This window comes from Branchiostoma floridae, chromosome 18 (assembly GCF_000003815.2).
Source record: "Branchiostoma floridae strain S238N-H82 chromosome 18, Bfl_VNyyK, whole genome shotgun sequence".
Taxonomy (NCBI): Eukaryota; Metazoa; Chordata; class Leptocardii; order Amphioxiformes; family Branchiostomatidae; genus Branchiostoma; species Branchiostoma floridae.
In genome coordinates, this window is record NC_049996.1 from 2795978 (window position 1) to 2820680 (window position 24703).

Genomic DNA, 24703 nt, shown 5'->3' on the forward strand with positions numbered 1-24703 from the left:
GACCTATCTGTCTATAGACGGAATATCAGACGACAATTGTGAAGGACGGTTGAAAGGACACTGACTCATATGATATGATATCACAGAACATGGCTTGGAATTCTTTTTGGGGAGGGGGGAAGGGTATATGTACCTAGCCCAAAAACTGGGTGCACAACCTGAAATGAATGGAATGTCAGCAAAAAGCCAAAAACTGATTAAAATGGTATGATATGACAGCACAGGGCTCGAAATTCATTTATGGAATAGCTGTTGCACGTGTGCACCTAAGCTGAAAATTAGATTAACAGAAAAAATGAGTGCACAACCTGAACTAAAATAGAATGTCAGCAAATACTGAGTAAAATAGAAGGACATAGACTCATGATATGACATGGTAACACAAGGCTCCAAATTCATTTTTGATAGCTAGGTGAAAATTTAGATGCACAGAAAATTAAGTATCAGATGCACAGCATAAAATGATGGAGAATGGCAGCAAAACTTTACAAACCTTTCTATACTGTCCCTCTTTAGAGCATTGATTATTTTTCTAACACTCGAATGTCAATGATATGCTGTATACCAAAGTGTACAATAGAATCCTATATAATCCTATATAAAAACGTATGTGCACCTAGAGCCAACAATTAGGTGCACAGCTGCATTCTTGGGTACCCAGTGTTTTGAGCCCTGTCAAATGATTTCCGTAAATGCGTATCGTCTGATGCAACGGGGTCAAAAAGCTCGTAAAATGAGTAACGACTGTGAAGTGTGGCGTGTCTACTGTCATGAATACAGAATCGTCTCATAAGTGTCTGTCTGCGTCGGTGGAGTCATTCATGTCTATATGTCTGATTGCTGAGTGTGTACTTAGTCAGTCGCGCGTGTATTATATATGTATGCTTTACAATTTTTCTTGATGGCTCTGACATTTACTTGAACGTTTGCATGCAGATATGACTTTGTATGGGGTATTTCATATATCATCTGCAAATGACAAGTAACCGAAGTTTTTAGGGCTAGGATCGCGGATTTCGTGGTACGGATTTCGTCCTTGAAAACGTAATTCCCTTTCCTTACAATGGGCCGAGTCCACACGTGCGTACGTATTCAACTCTGTATGAGGTCAGTATTGACATTGTTTTTCAGACGCAGTCGTGTGCACAATATGCAACTCATATGCATCTCAATCCTTTTCTACCAGTTTTGGGTACGCAGGTATTCTCACAGTACGGCCCTGTACTAAAACTGACACAAAAGAATTGAGATGCGCATGAGGTGCGTATTGTGCATACGACTGCGTATGAAAATGTAAATACGGACTTAATACGAACATGGTACACATGCTCATGTGACTAGTGCACCCTTAGATCTAGATATGCTTAGATGTTAGATAACGAAACAGTAGTACCTTTCTGCAGTACCGCAAGGATCGCTTGGAGCGCTGCTTCACTATCACTACGGTGGTCAATACTAATACTATAACAGATTACTTACTTGTACTTTTACAATTTCGAACGGCAACATGTATTCATCAAGGTAATCTTTCCCATACCCCCTACTCCAAAACAGGCTAATTTGACAAACGAGCCAGCCAAAATTCTATAACCCAGTGGTAAATTTCTAGTGATTTAGGCCGTGAGCGATTGCCTCGAAATGGGTACAGCTGCAATTTACGTCAATTTCCCACTGATTATGATTTATAGCTACATTATGGAATGCATAATACATTAGTTTAATTAGGTACTGTGTCCCTTTTTTGCAAAGATAAAGAGCAAATAACAGAATTCCAGCTACTTTACAGGTCAAATAGACTTAAAGGAAATAGTAAATTTAGTATGTTTACATTTGCGTATGTCATGTAGTATGTAACTAACTACATTAAAAAGAAATAAATGATAAATTAGTCTAATTATATATTGCGCCCCTTTTAACATATATAAAGGTCCAGGCATAATTGTAGCTACGTTGTAGATCAAATGGGCTTAAAAGAAACATTCAATATATTGTACTTTGGGAACGGCATATATAAGCAAATAGCGGCGACTTTTTGTGTCCTGTGGATAGCACTATTTTTTAAGTTTACCCTGCAATTGAATAGAAGAATAGATTTTTGATATTTACGCCAAGAAAGCTTTTGACATATACACTTTCCCTGGACGTTAATATGAATATTGGACTGTATTAAACGGAAATAAATTACTGATATAGATAATGTAAAATCAACTGTTCCTTAGCTATGGTTTATCCAGTTTTAATTACATGCACTGCGTGAGTATGGAATAATTCACTACTCATTATATTACCATTAGCACAATTATTCTATCATTGCCAATATTGTAATACGTACTTGAACGTCAACGAGCAATTCACCATATTACACGACGTTTGAGTGTAGTACCTCCATGTTATCATAAATTATGTTTCTTCACCAGTTTCATCTGGACTTACACAAAGAATGACATCATTTGGTAAACAGTGTTCATGTTCTAATATTTACTCTGGTATTCCATTGGGGATTTGTTTATTCAAAGCTTTCTGTCATCGGATTCTAGGGTTCTATCGGTAGTGTAAGCAGCTTGTAATGTTTTAACAACAAAGTCGACTCTTTGGGTCTTCTATTTCCTAAGTGGCTACATGCAAATTCTTTATGTTGCTCTCTAAGCAGAGGTTAGGTTCTTGTTTTAACGTATTCCTAGGGGTTTTATCGGACTCTCTATTGTCAGGGTCTCTTCTAGTCGGACTTGGGTTTATTATTATTTTTCAGGTTTTCTTTTTATGCGTTTGGCTAGCAGACGGAAAAATAAAAGAAACCCCATAAAAATGCATAAAAAGACGTCCAGATTCAGTTGGAGACTTAACTATGCTAATGAGTACATTTTTTATACAGTACGCTACCCTAGGATTGAAGTGGGGATATTTGATATATCTTTCATTATGCCTTTTATGTTGTTTATTTGTGTAACGTTATGACGACATATTTGTTATTCTCATCAAGTTACACAAAGTGACACCGGCCAAACATGAATAGATAAACGTGTGATACAATCTGTCTAACACAGACCGAGAACAAGACAGCTAGAAAAAAAAAAAACTTTACCGCCGCACGGTCAACTACAAACTACAAAATCATGATAATACAAATCTAAGGAGAGGGATGGGCTCCCACCTTCCATAATGTACCCTAAAACAAGTGGATAACAACCCACTGTCCCTACGGCCTCAAAAGGGCCATTGGACTACCTTTACCTATTCTGACTATACAAATATATACGTCCGTTAGAACTCATGGGATGTTGACTTTCGAATAAATTGTCTAACGTTCTGTCATCATACCTCACGTCATAACATGGCCTTATCAACCTTCATTTTTTTAATAATTAATCTCTCTCGATAAAAATATCTCAAATACTTTATTACGTTGGACAACGCCTTTGTTATCATAACAACCTTTGTATTCGTTATCATGCTATCATTTCGGCATGTGTAGCCATATTCTGAAATTTATAAATCATGTCTACATCGTTATTCACATAAAAAGGCAAACAGGGCAATTTAAGCCATTTAAGTTCGGTTAAAATCGATGTGTAACTCTTGCGTCCTCGAATAACCTCTATTGGCCTTTGTTCCGTTTTCTTTTATATGCTGATAGGCTGTCTCGCCGGGCAAAACATGCATTGTTACATTTACATGCACCTCAAAGGCTTTCAGAAAATCTATAAGGGCATATAAGGGGAAGAAGAGTGATGGATGTCACTCGAAACGTCCGGAAGTAAATATCCGTTTTTTTATCCAGTTGTAGAGATTGAATTGTATTTGAATATTGCTTACCTGGATGTCTAACCTTCATAAACCTATAAGGGCATTGAATTCCCTGAATGGGTGCGTTTAGAATTGACGTTGAAAATGTTGTCAGTTCTACTTAGCGTTCTATTTTGTCTTCTTAAAACGTTTGTCAGCGCTCTTCCATCTGTACGTCTTCGGGCTAAGCCCTTAAGAAGAGTTCAGGAGGATCCTTAAAATCGTTAAGGGTCGCTGCGTCTTCCAAGGGGAATGTCTAAGAACTCTGTTACTTTAAATACCACGTCCTTTTGACATCTTTAAATCTTCTCCGTACCGTTAGTCTTTGGGGTCGGGGGGATAGAAATTTGAACCTCAGCCAGGAATGCCATTTTTTTTTCGCCGAAGCTAAATCGTGGGTGCAATGCCAGATGTTAAAAAGACTGCAGTGTGTGAGAGAGAGCGGTAGTTCTGTTACAGTTGTACTGGCCCCAGACGTGCTTCGGTCGGAAATTCTAACCTTCCCACCCGGTGTATGTAAATACGGCGTATTTATTTTGGTCATTTCCTGCGAAGCGTGTGACCCGAAACACCCATTTATCTTCCTAACAATCTCTCACACCACATTTTGTGCTATTTTGCGTCCTGTCAACATATATATTCTTTAAAACTTTGTCAAACTGTTGAAGAGATTTCTGTCTCAGCACGTGTGGTGAGGATATTTATGTACGTGTGTGTTTTGTGTACATTTGAGTAACGGGTTACGTGGGTTCGTCTGGCGGACGATTCAGCTAATTATCATGATAATCTCTTGCAGACGATTTGGGGCAGCCTAGAATGAACTCACCCATTCAGGGGGACACCACAGTGGCAAGCTGCACGCCTAGGGTGGCTGGCGACTCGTCTATTATGTGCTGAAAATACATGAGGGAAAAGGGGCGCTACACAAAGGGAATAACTCTGCATATCGTACCGGTAGACCCTCGGAGATGCTGTGAACCCACCGAGAGTTCCACCGCGCTGCTCTCGGGAAGAGGCGACACATCCCACCGAAGGCTCGCCCGTGAGGCTACGATGGAAAGCGGCGTCATGGCCAAGGTGGGCAGGTCGATATTCTACTACAGCGAGCCCGAAATATCGGACGGCTCCCGCGCTAACTCGGCAGAATCGCTATGCTCCGATGACTCGAGTTTATCAGCGAACGAGCCCGTAGCGGGCGTGAGTACGGGCAGCCTTCCCTGCCGAGGCCACCACGGACGGGAGCGGTTTATCGCAGTCCCCGGCCCCGACGGGGTCACCCTCGCACAGCTTACTCACTCCGGCTTTCTCAAAGCCTTTCCACAAAATCCGCTTAGCCGCCGAGGCTCGGAGGATATGCTAAGCAAAGATAAAGACTCTGACACGGAATCGTGCAAAAGCGGAGGAGTTACAGCAGCGCCTGCCAGCAAACGTACCAGCATACCAAGAAGGTCTTCTACGGGTTCGTACGAGATGTCAACGGCCCGGAGGAAACTGGTAGCGGCTCGGCAAAAACTCGGGCGAAAGGCGACAGGATCTTTCAGAAGCACTGCTGACAAGACATCGCAAAGTGACGGTGAGTTGTTTGGGTTATTTTCTACCAGGGCTTTTTTTTCTGGCGCGGGTTTTGTTTTGTTGGGTCGAAATCTCATGTTGTGCGTACTGAAAATGGGGTAGCCATGAATGCATTGTCAGTTGTACGTATTTTTTAATCCTTTTGCTGTAAAGAAAGGTTTCAATGTACGGATAAAACCATTTGCGTTAGAGGGTTAATGAGTTGGTTTACAACTGTCTGGGCTGTCTGTGTTTGTATACAAAGGGATCCCCCGTTTTGTATCGACATCGCGCCCCACTCAATCACGTATTATTATCGACCGGGCGATCTCGCCATGTCTGTATAGTGTACGGCTAACAAAAACAAGCACCCTACCCGGATATAAGGCTTTCCTTACCACTGAGTAGAACGATTTAATTTTTTTCTTGGAAATCTGAAATTTTGGGGCGCAGATGGCACAATAGGATTAAGTCCCGGCACGTGGGGTTATTTGGATTAAGTGTGTACATTTGCATATGAATGGTTTTAATTCCTATGTATGGCCACCTTGAGAGAGATTCCCCTGTCCTACATTCTGGTCAATTATCTTCGAAATCATTCCTTTATCTTAAAAAAAATAAAGGAAAGGAATGACAGTAGATGATTTTGCTTTTTCGTACAGTATGAAGACACTGGGAAAATATAAGCGCGTGCTGTCTTGGTGTTTGGCTTTTAAGAATTAACGTAAACAAACCACCTGCCATTTTTAGATACCCCGCCCTCCAGGAATGGTACGGTCCGGTCAACTTATCGTCTGAAAAGGGACGCACAAGCACCTGGCGCTCCCCGCGGCTTTTCCCGCCCTTTTCTTATTCAGTGCATTCAGACGAAAAATTTCACTGAAAATCGCCTCAAAAGGCACACAAAAACCCCGCGAAGCTTGCACCGGGTTAGGAAATAATCTGTACTGTCATGTATGGGCTTCGCTGTTGACATATTCAGTCACAACAATGGCGTTGTTGGGTGAGGTGACAAGGGGCACGTGCACATGAATAAATGATGCGCGCACTGTCGTCCAATATAAAATGGCGGGTTATGTCATAAAATCGTTCGATATTTTATCGACAGCAATCTTCTCAGCAATTCAGAGGATTTTCTCTTTAAATTACAAGTACCAAGTCTTCCAGAAGTAATTTCTTACTTTTGAAGGGTGGAATTCTGGAATTCTAAACGACAGGAACCGCAAATTATATCGTCCAGTTTTCAATGAAATTTCATGTCATAAGCTCGTTCAATACAGTATCGAGAAAACTCTCCTTCCCAATATTGGCACTTATACGGACGTATCAAGTACCTCAAAAGTAATTTCTTCACTTGAAGGCCATATCTCTGAACTTGAAGTATTAAAAAAGATCGCCATTCCACTAGACGGCGATCGCTCTACGACGTCGCTGCGATCTACATTTGAATTGTGTATCCTTCGATCATGCAAAATGTACAAATTCGACTGAAATAAAGTGAAAAGACAACAAAACACACATAGGGTAGGAAGAATCATTTTTATCCATAAAATTCGTTGAGCGCTCAATCAAATCTAAGGTCGCAGGAAGGTCGCAGCAAGGTTGCAGCGGGGTCGACAGGCTAGTGGAAGGGGGTGTAAGTAGTATCAAGTCCTCCGCAAGTAATTTCCTACGTTTGAAGGCCATAGCTCTGAAGTAACGAAACCCGATATGCAGTATCCTTGGTAGTAATGAGCAAGTAACGACGTTTCGACCATGCAAACGGGCGGTGCTATCCACCGAATACAAATTAATTCAGCACAATATCGTATAAGCGCCCGTCGCCAACCATGACTCACTATGAGTATGAGTAATTATTAAAAACAGTTCTCCTTTCCCGGCGATTCTGAATCACCTAATTTGTGATTATGACCGAACTCTTACCCCACTCGCAGTGAAATTCTCGCGTAGTTCGCTTCTGGATAGCCCTTTTCCGTGGAAACGCTGATGGGAGGTACGTGTGTTTGCCGTAAAATCGTAGAAAATTTAAGTCTTTCCAAGCGATAAAGTTTCAGTCTTTTGTCAGTTGTCTACGTTTTAGTGGTTTTATTGTCATATTACGAGCTGTTTGCCTTATTTGTCTGCATGCAAAGACACACAAAGTGAAAATCGCCCCCCCCCCGAATTTGTTTAAGTGTTAAGAATTTTCGCCTTTTGGAAAAGGTCACAAATACGGTCATGCGCTAAGGCAAGGGTCGACTTTGAATCCATCTTGAGAGAAGACATTCTGCATGAACAATTTCAGACCCCCTCTAGATTTTCCTGACTTTGTTGGTATGCCATAAAAATTTGACTTTCATCTTTGCTATGCGCTTCAGAATTTTCTTGTCATTCATATTTATTGCAGGTGCTAGGTGATTTGCCTTGCATGTATGCAAAGAATTTTTCGCGAACAGTTGATAACCCAAACTTAACATTTTTCAGATAGAAATGATTTGACCTAAATGCCCCTCGACTTTGCGGTTTATCTACGCTTTAGAATCTTTAATTTCTCAAATACTCGCTGTTCAAATTCCCTCGTATGCGTGCAAAGAAATTTGGCATGAACAATTTCACCCTCAAAAGCTTTAGATATCCCCTATATTCTTTACACGCTGCAAATATATATCTACTTGCCCCGCAAGGCTTTCCAAGAAAAAACCCTACATTATCCTTGCTAGAGATGACATTTTCGAGCCAAATACCTAGGGAGGGGCGCAATTGATGACAATCGCCTGTGCGAACCTTCCATATCCCACAGGCGCAATCTCATCCATGTTCACATGATGGAACGGTTCAGCTTTGGTGTCCACGCCAAAACGATAAATATCAAAGTCTAACTTGTGGCCTAACTCGAAGGTTATTCCCAAGGTGTACCTACATAAAGCATGTCTCAAATTTCATTATTTTGTCTCGTCGTTTAGCGAGTGTGTGTTGACATAAATACATAAATTTGGTATTTCGTAAGTCAGTAGTCGTAGATTTTCATTGCTTTTATTGCGCCATACTGCACAACGTGGTGTGTATATACATTAATGCCAAAACATGATCGGCATGAAATTTGGTACTTCGAAAGTCAAGAATCGTAGATTTTCATTTCTTTTATTGCACTACACCGCACAGCGTGGTATATATACATTAATGCCAAAACATGTTCTGAATTTCTAAAGCAATTTCATAAAGGCTTCCTATGGGGAAACCTATCGCAAGGACGCAATTTCCCGCCACTAATTCCTGTATTTGCTCTGTTGTCGTCGCTGGAATGCATACATTATAGAACAAATTAATTCTCTATGCACAAAAGGGAATAAGAGATAAAATTCATAAACGTGTGTTGTATTTATAATGTTCATTGGAGACGGTGGTGTAAAATGCGTAAGCCGTGTTGCCGTTCAGGTAAATTGCGTATGTTGTTGAAATCGGGTGGGGTTTTCAATTTATGTGTGTTCACGGTGGGGGGGGGGGGGGGTCGTTGACTATTAACGCATGCAGAATATAGCATCCATCTAATGCATGTCGTGCGTGTATTGCATCTATATTCTTTAACTCATCCACTAACAGCTTTCACTACTAGCATCTCCATTCTACTATAGATTGCAACCTCTTTGCGACCTAAAATTTGACAGGGCCCTCACCGAATTTTATAGATGAAAAACGATTTGCGTATTTTGTTGTCTTTTTAGTTATACTTTTACATTTTACGTAATATTTCAATTATAAGATCAAGGGTTACACAGATGCAATGTAGTATAGGTCGCAGCGAGATCGCCATCTAGTGGAATGGGGGCTAACCAACATAACCCATTCCGCCATCTTGTTTCGTCATCATGACGTCATCACCTGTCCTGTCTCGCCTTACTCACATCTCATCTTACATGTTCTCCCAGACGACAGCAGTCGCTGCAGTACTATAAGACGCGGTTGGTAGTCTTAAATATGCTTCTTAACCCCCAACCCATCCACCACCACCACCAGCACAATTTTCTTTCAGCATGCAAACTGCATTTTGATCTGATTTTGTGAGTAATAAGGAAGCGCATGGTTCTAAGTGCTTATGCGAAGCGAAAAGCATTGTGGGTAACATGTCAAAGGTAAAGCCCAACACATCTGGACATATGTAAAGCATGGTAAAGACAATAACAATAAAAGTAAGGGGCTTCACCGTTGACATATTAACCAGAATGCATTTCGCTGCGGATGAGAACTTATAACTTATCCTTATTGATATCAGAGACGTAGTCTTAAACAAAGTTGAATTCTAACTTAACTTTAAGTTAAGTTTGCAACTTTTTCTTATCTAATATTTCACCCCTTTCCCTAACTCTATGCACAAGGTCTACCTATACTTTACTATATCTTTCTCGTATGGACTACTTGTATGTGAAAGTTCTTTCTTGAAAGACTCAAATTCTAAATGGCCACACTCTTTTCTTCCTATTTCAATGTAACGTTTTTCAGACGAAGTTTTCATTTGCATCACTGTCAAAAGAAATTCATTGTTTGAAAATCTCCAGTTGCTTTATTAACATGATATTTTGCCTATTTTACAACCTGGGCGTCTAACCTTCATTGATGTACTCATTTGTATGTTGTTGTTTTTCATGAATTTTTCAGCTAAACACGGAGACTTGAAGAGATCGCTGAGCCCTCAGCTGGGCAGGTACATCAAGAGTTACCTCCTGCGGCAGGGCAGTCCCAAACACGCACTGCTGAGAGCCAGTCATATACAGTAAGTACACTACAGTTTTCTCTTTATCCCACCGCTGCCACCAAATGTAGAGGAGAATAGAAAGAGACGTGGACTCTCTGCTTGCTTGGTAACAACTGTAATGGACAGACCTGGGGTCTTGTCCCTTTATTGAATAATAATCAGATACAGATGTGGAATTGCCCTGTCATAGGAACACCTATGGACAGACTTATTGATGCTCCTGTTATCTCAGCTAAAACACATTGCAACATCCCAATGTGCTCCTATTGTCTCAGAGCAACAATCTTAACATGTCATTGTGTGCAAAAGAGTAGAGATGATGACGAGAAGGCCCTTGCCTTGGTGCTGAATGTGAAATCTGAGTATTTTCAACTTCAAATACATTGGTAAATGTACACTGCCTATGCGACTTACATAGCCCATGTGGACAATACAGGAACGGTATGCGAAGGCATCGTTGCTTTTGTAATTCTGGTCTTTCAAATTCCATAGCATTTTTTTGAGGCCGTAAGCGGGCAGTGTGTTGTAATCCACTGTGTCTAGGATACGGTATTGGAAGGTGGAGCCCATCCCTCTACTTCCACCGCCTTTTACCTCCCCGATCAAAGTCAGGTACACATTTTACACCTAAGAAAAGTACCTATTCCTAAAACATGGCGTCTTTCAAACCATGAATGATCACGAATTCCAAGAATCGAACTCATGACCTCTCGATCCATTCGGTCATTCTATGCCACTCAAATACATTGAGTATCACACAACAGAAGTCACGAACGCTAGCAATGATTACCTACCTACCTACCTACCTAGTCAATGATTACAAATATATTTACTGATTGTTTCGAGGGATCAATGAGAAATAAGACCCCACACACGGAGGGGAATAATCGATACAGTTTGCCCTATATATGTCTGAAGACCCCCAGATGACCCCCACCCGTGAGGAAACAACAATGAAAACAATGCCCTGACCTCTTTCGGTCGATTCAATTTCAAAATCGATTTTTATGGAGATAAGAAAACCCGAGTATTACCATAGTAATTGGCAGCATCATCTCTACGGTAGGAATGGGTCCCACCGCGAACCTTTCGCCGCCGTTGTATCTAATATTAATAAGAATTGATATTCCTATGATATATATTACTCTGACAAAAAATGGGCGTATCAGAGGGCGGACAGTTATGGTTGAATCCATTTATTGAGTTTGAAGCGCGGTATTTTGTTTCAAAATTTATGAAAACACAAAAGAGAAGAATACCAATTTTTGTTGTCGCAACGTCCAAATTTTACGACCTTTGGTCTTTTCATTAATCAAAATTGTTATGATTTTCTTGAACATTTGTTCGTATGATCAGTTTAAGATATTTGCGGTACATGATATTTTAAAAAAATTGAGTCAGAAAAGAATGGATATCTCGTTGGTTGATAAACCCCCAGTAGACATGTTTCAATCCATTTATTGAATTTGAATCGCTGTATTTTGCTTCAAATGACAAACTTTTGGACCCTTTGTCTTTTTTCATCCAGATTGTGATGACATCCAGATTGTGATGATTTAAAAAAAAGAAACATTTGTCCACATCTATTTAAAATATTTGCGGTACGTGGAATATATAATAAAAGCTTGTAAGATTGTAAAAAAAAAATGGATGATCATGATATCTCCTTGACCCCCCCCCCCCTCTCATGGGGACGAGGGAGAAGCCATGCGCGGATATTACGGTCTCGTTCCCAGTTTGATTACATCCGCCAGTTGGTGATAGTTTGCTTGACAGAACTCTGATAGGCAACGTCGGTCGTAAACGTTCTTAGGGGGAGGGGGGCACGAAATTTACGCTTGCTAAGCCAAAGGTTCTTAACTACAACACCAGGGTACCGTAATCTATCTGAATCAGAGCGTGATGTTTAATCTGTATTCTTTGAGAGGATTTGTAGATAAAACTGTGGGATCTGTTCAATTTAATGCATGACTACTGACGCGCATATTAAAGTGAACACTATGCAACCTAGTGTATACATGTAAAGATGTATAGAATTCTAGCCAACAAATTAAGAACCTTTATATCAAATAAATTGCACCATTAACAATGAGAGTGTAGTAGTAGTAGTAGTAGTAGTAGTAGTAGTAGTAGTAGTAGTAGTAGTAGTAGTAGTAGTAGTAGTAGTAGTAGTAGTAGTAATAGTAGTAGTAGTAGTAGTAATAGTAGTAGAAGAGATATCTACCAATAAAAAAATCACGACCATAGCATGTCCAGAACACGAGATAGCAAAACCAGAAGTTCTGTTGCAGTACCATCCCATAGAAAGCCGCTAGGAGGCCCATTATCGAACTTGACCTTTGTTTCCCGAACCCTACCTGTCCAACAAATACCATAGATATCCACCCATAGCTTCTTGGGTTATGTTGCCCACAAACAAACAAACAAGCACACAAACCGAAAACATAACCTTGACAAAGGTAAACATGTATTCTGTACACACAGATCATCTACATACATATCGCACAACGAAAAATCAAAATGGCGGCCTTTCCCCTGTGGTAAATGAAAACGGCGCCAACACAATGGCGACGTCCTTTAGCGCTAGTATCTGACTGTCTGACACAAAGGAACTGATCTCCCCTAAATTCCAATTATTTTCTGGCCACGAGCCTGACAGAGGTTAAAACCAAAGGAAATCACTCATTCCAAGATAAGACAGAAAGTCCAGTACTGGATAATGGAAAAATGTTAAGGTTTGATGCCTCGTGACATTGACGAGTTGATAAGTATAGATAAGACCTTGGGAAAACGTTGTATTTCCGGCTACGGTTAGGAAAAGAAGGTAAGGGTTGCTAAGTAGGTATTTTTTTCAAAAGTTTACAAATATTTGTAAATCTTTACAAATGTGAAAGAAGCACACACAGCTTTGACAATGATCTTAAATAAAAATATTTTGGACAGTTAGATCTACTTTCAAAATGATTCTGAAATATTATGGTCAATTTTTGAGAAAAAATATTTATTTTTCTATTCAAAATAATTTAAACTTATCACAAATATCACCTAAAAACCTTCATGGTGACTTGGAGTGGACAGACTGTAAAATACAGCAAGTCTGTCTTGACTTTTCATCACTCAAATATCAGATAGAAAATTGACTATCCCTTGCCACCGGTAGACCCTCCAAAATGGCTAGGGTCCGCAGCTTTTTGCTAGTGTCTGTTGGGTAATTTTATACTAGGCCTAGGAAGATCTTGTGAATCAACTGGGACGTTGCCCAACATTAAATACAAAACTATCACCGAGACTTTTGCGTCGTTTGAGGGAGATCTGTGGTTCAGGGACATAAATATCACTGATAACAGCAGACAGAGCCGAAAATTTAACGTTCCAAATCTGATTGAATGTTGAAAATGGACTATTGCCCGTAACAGTGCATTGGTTGGGGGGATGAACTGGAATCACCATAACCGCAAAATTGCCTAGTTTGCTGGATTTGGCTTTGTGGCATGTAATATGCGCTATAAAATGTATACTCTAAATTCATAGCCACCCCAATCCCTGTCTGCATCCCAAAACGCATCGATTTTGAACTTACTCTAACAATACACTACGAATACCAGGTTATATAAGATAACAGAGCTTTGATTTAGGGGATGTACTGAAATAACCATAACCACAAAATTGTCTATTTTGTGAGATCTGGCTTTGTTCCATGTAATGTACGCTCAGATATGTAATAAATATAATACATATAAAATTTATTAATATATTCATGTCCGACCCATCCCTTACCCCAAAAACTAAAAACAAAAAGCATTGGGGTGTGAAGTTATTGTTACAGTACACTGCACCCACAAAGTCAGTGTTTCAGTTCAAAGACACTCCTGATACACCACTTAAACTTTATGGTCGCAATAAGTCCGCCGAACCATCAAACGAATAGTAAAAAGACTTTTCCCTATCCTACCCGGTATAAGCCCTCTCTAACAGCTCAACTGGAAAATAACGTGTGCGTCAGATGGGAATATCCGCTGTAGAAGATATATGTCACAGTTTACCTTAATTACATTTGGCTGTACCGGTGTTGGATCGCTGCAGCAGACAAGGTATCCTTGGGGACTTACCAACGTGCTAACTCCAACATTCTCTACACGCGTGGCTATTAGTTCACTGGTTCATTTTGTCAATTTGGTAGTGGTTTAGTGGCGCTGTAAAGAAAAAAAAATCTTTAAAAATATAAAATTTCTGTCTATGTTTTAAAGCCGTATTCATATCAAATATAAAATAAAATGCACCAGACGATATGACAGTAATTGTGGACTATTAGTTCACCGATCCATTCTGTTAATATGATAGCTGTCTATTGGCGTTGCAAAGAAAAAAGGCTTTAAACTAGTCTATAAAGTGTCTATGTTTTTTCGTCATATTCGTTTAAAATATTAAATAAAATGCAGCAGACGTTATGACTGCATGGTAATTAACTCGAACTCTTCTTTATAGATGGTCATTTGCTCACTTATTCATTTTGTAAATATAGTTATGTTTACTGACTTGGCAAAGAAGAAATCTTTAAAGCTACGAAGAATTCTCTCTATGTAATGCATCGTATTCTAATAAAATATGAAATAAAATGCAGCAGTCGATACGACGGTATCATAATTGGGGTCAGCGAACAGTCGTACATAATCATATCAAATCATAGGCACCCTCCACTGTTCAATGGCCATAAATATTCAAACAAACTTAGAGCAAATTGGATCAGTTCATACACCATAACGACACGCGTCCTAGATCAATGGACAAAAGATGAAATCCATCCGGCGAAGGTAGACTATTTGCATATCTAAAAGTTTCAGTGACTATGCATTAATGTTGATGAAAGTGTATAGGTCAAACTAAGTAGGAAACCCATTATTGAAAATTGACCTTTGTTTTCCCGACCCCTAGACACCTACCAAATATTTTTTTATCATTAAAAAAACATGGTATCTCACTGCACATTCGGCACCGGTGCGGCGCTGCAGGGTTCGAAAGATTACTCAACGAATTTCAGAGATGAATTTCAAATTTCTTACGTTTTGTGTATTTTGTTGTCATCTAAGTCATACTCTTACGTATTACGAAATATCTAGATTTTAAAAAATCAGCGAAAAAAAGCCATTATCTATGATGAAAGATAGAAACATTACGACATGTGATTTTAATAGTGACAACAGAAAGGGCGAAAATGTGTCCTTTGCCCTTGAGAACAGTATACGGATACTAAAAGTATGCAAATATACCTACTGCGTATTTGAAGGGTGACGTTATGTGTACATTAATTTTGTCATAATATTTGTCATCGCTTTGATGCATGTGCAAAGATAACAAATCAAACATGGCGGGCGGAACTACCTCGAGATAAGATAACGCAGAATCCCGCGAGACTTGGTGAAAGGGACGATGGGAAACGAGAATGTTGGAAATGGATTTTTTTCTTTTTTAAAGAAAAGCAACAAACACACTCAGAGTGAACTACACAGACAATAAAAAATGCATTATGTGATTTACAATAACTTTGACAAAAGTTCTGAAGTTTCAAAGAAATTAAACTTTTTTGTCGATGAAAGTTTCTGTAAGCTCCAAACGTGACTTCGTGCCAGACGTTCGTATTCTAAGTGGGATTCTCAGCGACACCTGTTCCAAAGTACTTTATTTTCCACGTTTGGAAGATAACCAAGGATTTGGGGAAGGAACTTCTCGCAGCTCAAGTAGCTTTGAGCCAAATATGATGAGTAATACCGTGCTTCAGTGAGAGAATACTGCCATCGATCATTGTTCTAGCCATAAGGCTGGTGTCACAACCTCTTTTATTTCTCTTACCATGCATATCCTGGTGTAATGCCAAATGTACTAACTGTAGAAAAATGGATATCGTAGCAGGGCGAAAGTTTAAAGAAACACTACCTGTTCCACGACTTGTTCAAAATATAAAGGTGTTATAAGCAGAGGCTTACTTCAGCATTTCCTCATAGATTACGTAAATGTACTATGATTTGCATAATCTATGCCTGATAAAGGTTTTCCTGATCTATTTTTCAAATGTTTTGTATTTCTCATATATTCATCAAAGTCATTGTGGGTAACACTGTGTCTATTCTGGAAATACTCTACACAGTAAAGTATTGTCTCAATCGGGAGATTGTAGAAAATTCAAGAACTAGAAAATGTTTAGTGAGCAATAAAACATGCTGGCATTAATTCTACTCCTAACTCTTGCATTTTGTATCTTAACCCGCGGAGAGATCATTCAAACAGATTGCACGTGAAATGCTTTTTCTGACTAACTATCCCCACAGTTTTTTTTATATATCCAATACAACACTGATCCAATATGACCATTTCCCTCTTTTTGGCCCCCGACATTCATGTGGTCATTAAGATACTTTCTTGGTCCAACGGTCTGCAGAAATCCGCTTATCCCACAAGCCGGTTCAGGTGGAAGAACTCCCCTCAGTTTGATAAGGTCTTAAGTCCCTCGATCACGACGACCTGCCCTGACTTAATGTTTAATTTTCTTCTCCGGTTCCACTTGTACGCCTTTAGAGTAGACACAAGCAGGAGCTTTCCTGTCAAAGGGCAAAAGTGGAGTGATTTCAAACATAGCCAACAGAGAAAAGGAAAGACGCAAGGCTAGTGGGTTGTGTGAAGCATGTGTTATACAATATCTAGCTGTCGGGACCTTATTGGGCTTCCTTCGCTAGACTAGTGAAAGAGCTGTTAGAGTCTTGATTTACTGTCAGGCAATATTGTTTGCAGTACTGTCAGTCATAATTCAGAGTGTTTCTAAATCTTAGCATACAGTAGAAGTACGTTAAACTTTAAAGAACAGCTTTTTTCTTCTCCTATACCTCCAAAATAAACAAATGTCGTCTGAGCCATTTCAAACATCGCCCAAAGAGATAGGAAAACACAGGGGTAGTTTGTAGGCTTGTTTTAAACATTTAGGTTGTTACCGTCATAACCTTAGCGTTAAAAGATATAAACACCGGACATTCCACTGCTGTAACGTAGAAAGCCGCTAGGAGACCAGTTATTAAACCTGACCTTCGTTTTCCTAACTCCTACCCACCTACCAAATATCATGAGCATCCATTCACAGCTTCTTAAGTTATTTTGGCAATAAACAAAAACACAAAGGCACGAACAAGCAAACGGAACTGAAAACATAACCTTCTTGGCAAAGGTAAAAAGTGTGTTTTAAGAATAGATTTCTCCCCCTCCAAAATAAACAAACTCATAGTCTACCGGCTCTGCCTCTTAAAGGTTACAAACTCCTCTACACGGCTTTCTACACACAGATACAAACACGGATCAAAAGATATCCTATAAAAACAGATGTAAAGCGGACGGATTTAAGATGGCGGATTCCCTATCACAACTGTTTACGTTGTGGGGGTAGCTTTGCGCATTTAGCGGGTGTTAGCAACCAATATTTATGCCTTTAGTAGTTGTAAATCCTATAATGCTAGCGGCACTTCGCGAGACGATTTTAAGCCGGGAGGATTTGATGCATTCGCGTGTGATGTCAACTGTAGTTCAGGTGCTTTCAGACATATCTGTCTACGTTTGACGTCGCTGTTTTCAGACCAATTCTTCTGATCATAGATATGAAACCCGTTGCAAGCATGTGCGGGGGCGTTTTAGAATAAATCATATGCTTTGATACAATGTCTATCTTATTGTATTGCCTACGTCAGCAATCTTTTTAAATATTTTTTTGATCCGGCGCCCAACTATGCTGCTATGGCATATATCATTAGACAAGGTTGCCATATCATTGTATTAGACCGTCTCTATGTTGTTACAATGTCTTGTTTTGGTAGGAAATAGCTGATTTTAGTAGAATTAGAGATGGCAACGACGTGGACTTTGCAAAGTTGTTACTATGATTTTAGGAAAGAAATATTGTGGACTGTCACCCCTCCCCCCTTCCCCCTTGTAACAGCCCCGAGAATTCCCCCCCCCCCCCCTCGGGAAGTCTATTAGAACAGCCCTCAGACACTCAAAATCAGGTTAACTCCGGAAAGATGTACGGCAATTTTGCTGAGGTTTGTCGGGACCGTGACTTGGCCGAATGCCCATGCTAGCGTACACGAGATATCTAGAGTTCACGAGTTCGATTACCGACATTCCACGAGTTCCAGACCCACTGTCTTTTGGGAAAGGCACTTTGTACCAATTTCTCTTCTCCATCCAGGTGTAAGAATGGGAGACTGACTTCAGTTTGGAAGCTAGGTAAAAGGATTTGGAAGAATAGACTTGGGCTCCACCTTTCAATACCGTGCCTTAAACAAAAGGGTAAAATGGGTACCTGACTTTGGTTAGCGAGGTAAAAGGTGGCAGTGGAAGAAGAGGGATGGGCCCCAATATCGTGCCCTGCGGGACACAGTAGTGGATAACAACCCACTGCCCTTACGGTCTCAAAAAGGCTATTGGACTATCTTTACCTTTACATCGCCAATTTCTGCTATCTACTACCTGTGACTGCAGGAGACATAAATATTGCGGTCCTTTTTTTCTTTGAAACCGATCTGGTTGAAATGTAGATAGACAGACTAGTAGAACGGCATTTACAGATTGCACCTCTTACTTTATCAGATGGAGAGATATTCTTGAAGCATTCTATCGTTTCAGGAACCACTCTGTCCAAACACAGGTCATTTGTTCCGAGAGTTAGTTTGTTTTGGAAACAAAGCGCCGCGAAAACACAACATATGAGACTTTGTAAACGGTCTGATGTTATTGTTGAAAGGCCCGAATCGCTCTGATACGAAATGTCTGCTTTCTTCACTGTCAGCTTTGATCCAGATGTAAACATATGGTGTCGTTTGAAACATCATTAAGGGATGTCGTATGGGTTTTATGAAAAATGCTACAATATAGGGTATTTGAAAATTTTGGAAAGCAATTTGCAATCTATCACAATACAATAGACTATGCATTTTTTTGTGTATTTGAGTTATCACAGAGTTGTGCCCTGAATTCCAAGCTATGGATGTGTGGTAAGGATACCATTTTCTGATGTGCCAAAATTTATTAGACATTGTACCTAGACATATTGATATACTTAATTGCTTTCCTTATCTGTTATCTGCTGCTTAGCTTTTTTGTGTGCGCTCAAAGCCAAGAGGAGTACCTAATTTCAAGCTCATTCTAGGTATCAAAATGTGGTATTGTTGTATTGTGGATACCATATTCTGATGTGACGATCTTCGTTAGGCACCTAGAAAGATTGATACTTTGTGGTCTTTCCTTATCAGTGTTAACTGCTGCTTGACCCCTTTGTGTACGCTCTCCAGGCCCCCGGTATGCCTCAGATATTGAGGCCACATTCCCTGCACGTAGAGACGGGGAACAGTGGAAACAGTAATGTTTGTTATTTCTAGAGTGGGTCCTCCCCACCGAGGAAAACGTATAGTTAACAGACGGGCTGTTATATGGCTTGGCCGATTAGTGTCGTGTTAAGTCAGTTGTCAGGGTGAGGGCGTCGAATGGCCTAGTGGATAGTCTAGAGAACACGAGTTCTAGATGTCACTGGTACCATTCCTTGCTAGACATTGTGTCATTGAAAAAGTCACCTTTGGCGACTATTGCCAGGTGTAAAAATGGGTACCTAACTTTGCTTAGGTAGGTAACAGGTGGCAGTGGAAGGAGAGGGTCAAATATCGTGCCCTGAGGGACACAGTGGATAACAACACACTGCCCCTACACTACAGCTTCTATATGCTATGGGACTACCTTTACCTTTAGTTTACAGGAAGAGGGGGCCTCATTCTAAGCACATATCATAGCCTCGACTTCAGGTAGGAAGTAGAAGGAGAGGGATGGGCCCCAATATCGTGCCCTGGGGTACACAGTAGATAACAACCCACTGTCCCTACAGCCTCAAAAATGCTAGGTACTACCTTTACCTTTAGTTTACAGTGGGAGGGGGCGTCATTCTGAACACGTATTAGAGCGTCGATTTCAGGAGTCTGAGACATTATCCCATATCAGACGTTAATGAATCACGTTATAGCCTAAGCCTAAGTTATGACGCTTTGCTAATAGCATGGATACGCCATAAGGAGGGGTTAAGACTTTTGCGATCATTGAAAGAGGAATACGAGAAAAGGTGGGCGGAGTGATGTCTCGTGGAAAAACAGTTTTCAGACATAACAGATTAGAGTCTTGTTTCAAACTTAGCCCTTGTCTAAGCCTCCTGCCTCCCTCTATGAATCTGATACCGGGACTATAACAAACTGTCATTTTTCTTGTGTCAAAATCCTTTATCACTGGTTACCTCCACTAAAGATCAGATTATGTTTTATCATGTGTGTGTGTGTGTGTGTGTGTGTGTGTGTGTGTGTGTGTGGTGTGTGCGTTTCTGTGTGTGTTTGTGTGTGTGTGTGTGTGTGTGTGCGTTTGTGTGCGTTTGTGTGCGTTTGTGTGAAAACGATACCTCGTGACAACAGGCCTAGATTGGTTGATACTTGTGGTCAGTTCTTCATTAGTCTTCGACAAGATGATATTTTAAAGTCCCCTCGCGGCTTGTAATGGTACTACAGTGAAACTTCTGCTTTTTGCATCTATGTACCTTTGATGGTATGGTAACCAAACTGGTGCGGTAGATAGCATTTCTGTGCATAAAAGGAAGTGACATAAGTTTGAGCCACCCAGCAGCTTGTTTTCTTAGAAAAAATCGACAGTCTTGAATAAAATGTTCTTCACTGTGTCTGCCCCCCTCCCACAAGCCCGCCTACCTAGATGCGGTACAGTACCTTTAATGAACGAGACGATTCTGGATGAAGCACCGTAAAGCCCCTTGATCTCTAACCGCCGTTTCAGCGTTCTACTTCAGGTACAGCTGCTGATGAAAATGGGTATCAAACTCTAACGTCAAACGTACGCAGACTGAATGTTGATTCAGAATACATAAGGAGCGCACCTCAAATTTTCCATCAGTTAGATCAAAAGTAACGATAGAAATGGCGCGGTCGTCTTCGGCTTCCTGGCCTTAATGCTGTGATCACGTGCTTTTTATGGAGATGTGACGTCAGCAGTGGGTCAAAGTTTGTCGGAAGTCGGCATCGCCTCCCGACCCGTTCCAAAAGTAACGTTTTTGGAAGGACAAATTTTCAAATCTACTACATAGTAAATGTATACAATTTTCATGACATAGGACATTGTTTTGCAGATATCTAGGAAGGAATACAAATACTGCATAAGGGTGGCCAAAATTTTATTTCCGAACTTGCACTCCGTCTAAAACCTGCCCATTTTCATTCCAGAACTCGCTTACTTTAAATTTGCATTAGGAACGGAATTCAATACTATAGCAGACATTTGCTCAGACATTGGAAAACTGGAAAATAAACTCATTTAAAAGTTCCTCAAGGTCGTACAATCCAATGCCTTGTTCGATCTTTCAGCCAAGCGACGTGGAGCGCAGCCAAACGTAAATATTGACCGCCCAGCTTGAAATTCTAAACCTCCACGTTTTGCGTCGATCCTCAATGAAGACTATTCTTCTTGCTCAGTCTACCTCGACATCGACTGCGAATTCTAGACATGATATATTTAAGCTCGGGGCGATGCTTCGTGGCCCGTGGATTGCGTTTCTGAATAGATGTAGATACCGTAGCGTCATCCATTTTGTCAGATTTGACCTTTTGTGGTATGACCGTGACCCCTGGCAGCGTTCTGAGCTAAATGCCAATTTTTCTCTGTCAAACGTTGTTTGATAACTTAGGGGCGGCCTAGGCAAATTTCCTTTATCGTGTAATGCCCCTTTTCTTCATTCCTACGTGAAATTGGGAATAAATGAAATTCTCTTACCTGCTTGTCAAAATGTCAGACATACTACCGATACCCATACGATGCATTGTGCAATAATCTTATAATCTGCGTGTCTTATTCGGTATCAATTGTTTAAAATGCAAAGCCTTTCCAAGAAGGCTGCCCGATTTCCTTGGAGCTGGGAAATGGACTTAAAATTAGTCTTAAGAACCTTATCATAATCTCTTACTTGAAAGCCTGTCAGTCTGGTGTATCTTAAAGTAACCATTACTGCACATTGGAAGACCATAATCTGTTACACCCATCCTCATTCCACTAGGACGGAGACCTCACTGGAACCTATTTTAGACAGATCGCTCAACAGATTTCATGGATGATAAAGGAATATTTCTACTGTTTGTGTGTACATGTATTGTTGCCTTTTCAGTCATACTTGTACATTTTGCAAGATATTCCAAGTATGAAGTCAATGGTTACACAGACCAGTTTAGAAAGCAATGAAATCGCAGGGCGATCGCCATCTAGTGGAATTCGGGTCTTAGAAACTGCAGTTTGTCACGATTTGTGATTAAAGATACAAGGGGTTAAAATGAGTTCTTTCCAACCCCTTTGCCTGGGGAATATGCAACCAGAGGAAGTCCTTATCGCCGGAGTTGTGATTGTGGGTGGGAATAACAGTCTCCAAAGCACCTTTAGGGGAAGCCACTTGTTTCAATTACGCGGTGCCATGCGCTGTCGTGATGAATGGGACCCGGATGAACACTCTCGTACCCAGGTCATTACGCGGGGAGGAGGAACTCAGACAACAAGTCTCGTCTATGTCTGATCACGACCGAGATAGAAAGTATGAAAATAGAAAAAATACTATTTTACTTTTGTCAGTAATCATATAAGTTTGAGGTTGAAGAAAATATGTCTTTATTTGACTTATGTGAATAGTAGATAAGTTTAGATAGTAATCCAGAATGTTTTGTCGTCGTTTCTTCCAAGTTGCTTTGAATTCTGGGAATTATTTTAATAAATCCCACAATACCATGCGATACAAAATGGCGGCGGTGACTTTGAAATTCGGATAAAAATTGTCAATAACAAAGAAATGGGGTACCCAAAATGTTCACGGTTTGGTCTACGCTGATCTTGGCAATGTTCCTATATTCCAGTGTCAATGAACTTGTCCTCTAACGCCCCCCTCCCCACGTCCATCGTTCTATTAAACGCCCCCCTCCCCACGTCCGCCATTGTTATGTCCCTCACGCGCCGTCACGGTCAAGAACGATAAATCTTCCTGTCCTCCACAAATCCCATCTCATCTCGACCTTTCCCCAACATCAAGTCTGAGGAAGGACTACTGTAAGCCTAATTTTCTGGGAGTCGTTATGGGCGAGTTGCCAGACTCCGCCTAAATCATACCTCTGTGTCGAACGTTCATAGAAAATCGTGGGCCGAATCCTTTATACAAGGTCAAAATGCAACATGTTCAAACTGATAAAAATGCCTCTGTATTTCCATTATTCAAAAGACGAAAAATGTGTACTAGGTAACGTTGTTTCCGAAATTGATAGAAATCAGTCAATTTTCTGGAAGGGTTGTTGCGATAAACTTTGCTGAAAAATCTGTGATATCGTTACGTTACTAGAATGAATATCACCTGTAAAAGGGACTTTCCAGAGCCAACATTTAGGACAAAAAGCACCCAAAAGAATGATTTATAATGGGGCGCAACTAGAGCACTTGGATTGGTCCTTTTAAATCAAGCAGTTAGCTGACCATGGTTGTACTAATTGCCTAAGCCCCACAATTGAAAAATGTCTTTTCTAAAAACATATTCAACAAGTATAGAGTCTATGTTTTCATAGCGAGCCCTAAACTCCAAAGATTTCACAAACGCTTTTCAATTGTTGAGTTTAAACCCTACACGAGCCTCAGTTTCCACAAAGCGTATAACATGGATGGAATCATCCCCAGAATAGGTTGGTCGTCGTAGACTCGTAAAAGTATCGCAGAGATATCTAACGTTATCGTCTGAAACATCGTTACCGATTTCAAGTCCTCTTACCCACGCTGATTGCTATGGGGTCGTTTCAAGTAATCACTGGTTGTCTGCGTTTAACGACTTGATGGTATCTTTGGAGGTCATAAGGTTAAAACCGTATGGATTAGACTTGAATAGGATGTAGACAGATCCTCTCAACTTCAATTCCTAGCTTGTCACTCAAAATGGCCCCGTCTTTTGTGTTGCAGTCATACATTAAGCTTAGATCCTCTTATTTGCGACAATACGTGTTGGATTTTACGACACCTGGGTCACGAAGGGCGATAGAAAAGTTGGTAACGAGTTTTATTTGAATGACGGCCAACATCCGGGTCACGCGTAGAGGTCACGGAGGTCAGTATATCAACTTCCCGTCAGTCTCTACGGCGTTTGGTACAAGATCGATTATAATTAATAAAGACGGCTGTTCGGGTAACGGAGGAGTCTAAGAGAAAGGATCGTCGATAGGAATTTGATTAAAGGGAGAGAAAATAATTTCCAAGGACAAGGTTTTAATTGGCAAGACGTTTTTTTCAGTGGGAAAGGGCCTTTGCATATTTCCCAGACAACTTGGTTGAACATATGTAATGTACTATGTATATAAACCGTACTCTACTGTACTGTATTGTACTGTACTGTACTCTATTTAACTCTATTCAACTCTACTGTAGTGTACTGTACTGTACTGTACTGTAATCTACTCTACAGTAGTACACTACTCTACTCTACTCTATTCTACTCTACCCTACTCTATTCTACTCTACTCTACTCTATTCTACTCTACCCTGTTCTACTCTACTCTA

General features: G+C 40.4%; 1 protein-coding gene across 2 annotated transcripts in view; it reads left to right on the top strand.

Moving 5' to 3' along the window:
* Positions 1–24703, top strand: part of LOC118406100 — a 54293-nt gene that overhangs the window by 11184 nt on the left and 18406 nt on the right. Inside the window, exons 2-4 of one of the 2 annotated variants that reach the window (XM_035805963.1) lie at positions 4580–5356; positions 9240–9272; positions 9967–10081. In XM_035805963.1, the coding sequence (XP_035661856.1) occupies positions 4687–5356; positions 9240–9272; positions 9967–10081 (818 nt within the window). In that variant the 5' untranslated portion in view covers positions 4580–4686. The remainder of the gene's footprint in view (positions 1–4579; positions 5357–9239; positions 9273–9966; positions 10082–24703) is intronic. The other variant, XM_035805964.1, reaches the window with a different exon arrangement.